Here is a 4,947-nt window from a genome sequence, read left to right as displayed (position 1 = left end):
CAACGATAGTGCAGAGGAGGCTACAGCGATGCACTGCAGAGGAGGCAAAAAATCTACAGTAGTTACAGTTGTAGAGAAATTGTTGCGACAGAGGGAAGTGACTGTAGATGGAAGCTGTAAAAACTGCAATCGTTCCTATTGCCGCAGGAAGGCAGTGATGGCTGTGGCGGTAAGGATGGCGGCAGCAGCACGTCTCGCTCGAGTGAGATGTGGGAACGAGGAGGAAAGGTCACTGACTGAGGAATAGTTGCAAGGACGACGGAAAGGTCGCTGACCGAGGAATAGTTGCAAGGATGACGGAAAAGCAGTAGTAGAAAGCCTTTTCTTTTGCCGTCAGAGTTGGAGAAGCAACAGTGATGAGTCGGCAGCGAGAAGAGAGCTTGCTCTAGGCAAGTGGCTCTGATACCATGATAAAAATTAAACGAAGAATATAGAAAGATAGAAGTTGTAGAAGAAACTATGAAATGTATAAGATGTAATTGTCTAGTTCATTTTGATAGTGAGCTCTTGATAGCTATTTATACACACTCAGCAAGGAGGTTATACACATTCAGCATGGAAGATTTTTCTCAACTGCCTTGAGAAAATCTTATCTACTTATCATATATATCATTCTCATTCATTCTCTGTACTGCAAATTATGCTTACTCTCTCCCCTTTGCTGCCATGCACTGTTTGCTTCCGGTGCTTGCTGCTCGCCACCACCGCTGCCGCAAGTCACTGCAGCCAGCTGCTCGCTATCCAGCACTCCTTTTTCATCCTCCTGTTAGGACTCCTCTCCTCCTCCACCCTTGTCGGTGCCGACTGATATACTGGCTTACATGTGTTGTTTTGCTGGTACCTGGCTTACAAGGCTTACATGTGTTATTATGCTGGTACATACCGGTCCTGTACCAATTTGGCTAGGGACTGGGATGGTCCAATAACTGGATTTTTGAACCATGATATTTTATATTTATTAATGTATAACTTCTACATATATATGTATGCTTATATTATGGTGTTTTATAGAATAATGAATGCACATTTCAGTACATACATGTATTCTTTACAAATTCTTTGGATAACAAACCCTGCTTATGTCAATTGAACCACCACCAGTTATTATTATCAATAATGAATTGTTAACGTCTGATTCACACAGTGAAGTAGTAATAATAATGTATGCACCATCACAGACGGCATGAACCAAAGCCTTCCCATGCCAGTACAGTGACAATGAGAGATCAGTACAAATACATCTACTTGTTTATTTTACCATCCCATCAAGCATTACAGTTTACTACATTACAAAATCAAGATTACATGGGTTAGAAGTTTATTACCAGTTATACCAGAGAATAGCAAACTAACATAGATAGATTGGTGTCCACCTTCAAGCCTTGCGAAGCCATAGGCTGGCAACATGGACTTTTTCCCACCATTATAATCCAGAAAAGAAACATCAATTATTTTATTATTATTTCTGCAAACTTCAATCCTAACAGGAACGACTGAAAATGTGTCATATTAAACAAAAAAATTCAAGAGAATTAAGAGCAAAGCAAAGTCTGGTAGATTAAAAGACTTGTGCAGGTAAGTTTCATTTGTCCCGAAACCCGACCTGAATATGACCTCTTTATATGTCCAGGCCATGGGTCAACAACAGTACAACCACAAGTTGATTCATGATAGATAGATACATTACTGTCAGTGAAGGGCGGACTGCAAATTGGCAGTAACGATAAATAAGGTGGAAAAATATATCTGGAATCCAAAAAACAAATTATTCTGGTCGATTTCAAACTATTTGACCCATGAGAAGTAGCCAACCAGGTGTTTCAAGTATCACACAATTCAGGATTTTAATTAATTGCAACAAATTTTTTCAAAGGCAAGTTTTAGTATCACCCAAATTGTATGGTTTCTCTAGCAGCAGATCATGACCAAACAAATTTGATCCAACTAGGTCTTGAAACAACAGTTTTATCAAAATAGGTGCTTTCTAAATGAGGAGTTGAAAGAGAGCATTACACCTTTTAACACGAAAGTCAGATATATCAATGACATGATTGCACTTAAAACCCCATTGCATGAAACAAAAATGCAATTTAGAGTGAACTTGAGGAATCTCATTGGTGTACATGTAGCAAATAATGATAGAAGAATTCTTTTTCACCTTCATTGTAGAATCTATTACCATTCTATTTGTCTAGAGCCAGATATCTATAATAACAGATAATTGCAATCATAAAACAATACTGTTTTAGGTCCCACTATTGAGTATTGTCATGATCATGGATACAGTTGTAGATATGTAGGAATATCATACTGAATAAAGGTCCATATTATATATGCTATTTTAATTAAATTCTTCTTGAACATCAAGGATTTTAGTCATATACGAAGAATAATTGGGTAAAGGGACTGTTGATTAGACAAACATATTTCCATGGACCTATGTTTCTATATCTCAGAAGTTTTAGATACTGAGATTATCAAATTTCATCTGAGTTAGATACCTTGTTCTGGTTCATGTCAGTCATTGGTTTAGATATATAATTTACCAAAGAGAGGACCTTGGATGTGAATAACAAAAGTTTCCTTGGGGTCTCCTATAAATAGAAGGCAAAGGATCATCAATTATTGAATTATAAATTACGATACAACAGATGCCTATGCAATTGCGATAATGCCTTTCACAACTACATTGTGCATAAAAGCTGATGCTTATATATCCAATTATTCAAGTATATTGTCATCTGAAGTTTATACTCATGCTGATGCCAATGAAGTAAATTAGAAAAATCTTGACACTGGAGAGAGTACTTGCATGTTATTGCTGTCGATGTAACAATTAAGGAAGATATAGAGCTTTTACAAGTAATTAAACTGGCCAGAGAAATGACTGAAGAAGATTCAAAGCAGTTATTATGTCTTACCAGACAACCTTTTCTACTCCCCTGGGTGCTTTATGATCGTCCGTACTACCACCATCCTTGCTTTACTGGTATCCCTGCTGCACCGATCAACTTGCACTCCCAAGTCCTCAATGTTCTTCATAAACACTTCCAGATTCTTCTTAATCTCCTCGATTGCAAACTTCACTGCCTCCTCATCCCTAAAGGCAAAATCTGCATTTTCAAGCAGGGAATTGAAATGAATTTCCAACTTATCAACCAGCACCCTTATGGTATCCAAATCTTTTAGAGCAATTAAGGTCCCAAATTGCATCGAGGTAAGAAGCTCCGTCTCTCTTCCAAAAGCATTCTGGCAGTTCTTTAATAGTGAGTTGACCCACTTTCCCATTGAACCAATGGGAATTGCAGTGGCAGCAGCCAAGGCAGCAGCAACAGGAGGTGCCGCTATAGAAGCTGCAACAACAGAGCATATGATGACAGCCACGAGAGCAGCCACAAAAGTTATATTTGACACTCTCCTCCATGTGTTGATGGATTTCATCTTGTCGTCAAGCTTCTTCTTTCTTAATAGCAGTTTCTCAAGCATCAACTTCTGATGCTCATAAACAGATTTCAACACCCGAGCAAACTCTTCGGTGAATGGACTACCAGCAGCCTTAAAATGTCTCAATTTCTCTAAAGTCATTGTATACCTCGTCTTGCCATCTTCTTCGGTCACCACCTCATTCTTCTCCTTGTCCTCCTCCTCAAAGCGTTGGATAGCAAATTGGATGATCAAATGGCTATCGCGAGCTTTCTTGAGGCATTTCTCGAGTTCAGTACAGTAGTCGAGGGTTTGGATGCTGCACTCAAAGTAGTCGTCGACGAGGCTGAGGAGTTCGGGACTCTTCCAGATATCCTTCCTGCACTCCAGGATAGCATTCACCACTTCTTTGTTCGTCTCGAGAAGGCAGCCGGTCACCTCCCTAAGAGTGTCGAAGGAGAGGCAGCGGAGCTCGACACCAAGGGCGAGAGTGGAGATGGCGTGGCTCGTGCGCTGCTGGAGAGTGGCATCGAAGGACCGAAGCTCCGGGTCAAGGCGGCACGCCGCCTCGTAGGACGTCAGCTCCGCCGTGTACTGAATACCACTCTGACCGGCGCCGGTGTCCCCACTGGTACTGCTACCATCGGTGACGTTTACCTGGTGGCCGCCCCCGATACTGCTGCCACAGCCGCTTCCGCCGCCGCTAACACGGCGAGCCGGGCGCATGCTGGGCCTCTTGCTGAGCAGACCACCCATCTCGTTTGAGATCAAACAAATTGCTCAAAAGGAGAGACTTTTTACACGTGAAATCGCCTAAAGTTGAAGGAAATATCCAAACTTTGGGCAGAATTAAACGGAAACAATTAGAGAAAAAGTGAATCGGTTGAAAACATTCAGCATGACACACACTTCAGCATCTTTTTTTAGCAGAGGGCCTTAGAAGAGAATGGATCGGATAGATGAGGAAACACAGACCAATGCGGGAAGAGTGAAGGAGATCTAAGAGGAACCAAGAGGAAAAGAGGTCAAAACGGAGAAAGAGAGAGTCCGTGGTAGAATTGTGAGACTAAAGAATAGGTTTCTTTAGCATCAGAACGGAGGAAGAGAACTGCGTGTGGGATTGAAGCCCCTTTCGGAAGAAATTCCACCTCTCGTCCCTCAAATATCTACGGCAGCTTGCACGAAGGAAGCGACTGCGTCAACAGAGGTTAGCAAGGGGGATTCAGGCAAACGAGACAAAGTGGTCAAAACATATCAATAATTGGGGGTGACCTCAGTTAAAGCAAAAGAAAATTGAGTCCATAATATTAATTAAATCTTAGTTTCTTTTGTACCAAGTGTATTATTATTATTATTATTATTTTACCTTAGGACATATTTCTCAGCGGTGATAATATCTTCACTTATTTTCTCGAGAAATTTTTTTATTTTTTATAAAGATAAATAATAAAAACTATATTTACTCCTTGAATCTTACTATTTGGATGAGGCTTGGAATCCCCCCATCGTTGATAGGTAGAACTA

The 4,947-nt window shown here is 40.6% G+C and overlaps 1 protein-coding gene across 1 annotated transcript; it reads right to left on the bottom strand.

Moving 5' to 3' along the window:
- Positions 1-445: 445 nt before the first annotated feature.
- Positions 446-4,658, bottom strand: LOC135677639 (UPF0496 protein 1-like). Its single transcript, XM_065190014.1, has 2 exons — positions 2,922-4,658; positions 446-841 (listed from the first exon to the last, which is right to left on the bottom strand). The coding sequence occupies exon 1, from the start codon at positions 4,177-4,179 to the stop codon at positions 2,935-2,937; it is 1,245 nt and encodes a 414-aa protein (XP_065046086.1). The 5' UTR covers positions 4,180-4,658; the 3' UTR covers positions 446-841; positions 2,922-2,934.
- Positions 4,659-4,947: the final 289 nt, after the last annotated feature.

This window comes from Musa acuminata, chromosome BXJ1-1, assembly GCF_036884655.1.
Source record: "Musa acuminata AAA Group cultivar baxijiao chromosome BXJ1-1, Cavendish_Baxijiao_AAA, whole genome shotgun sequence".
Taxonomy (NCBI): domain Eukaryota; kingdom Viridiplantae; phylum Streptophyta; class Magnoliopsida; order Zingiberales; family Musaceae; genus Musa; species Musa acuminata.
Note: the sequence above shows the minus strand (reverse complement) of the source record. Positions and strands in the feature narration are given on the sequence as shown.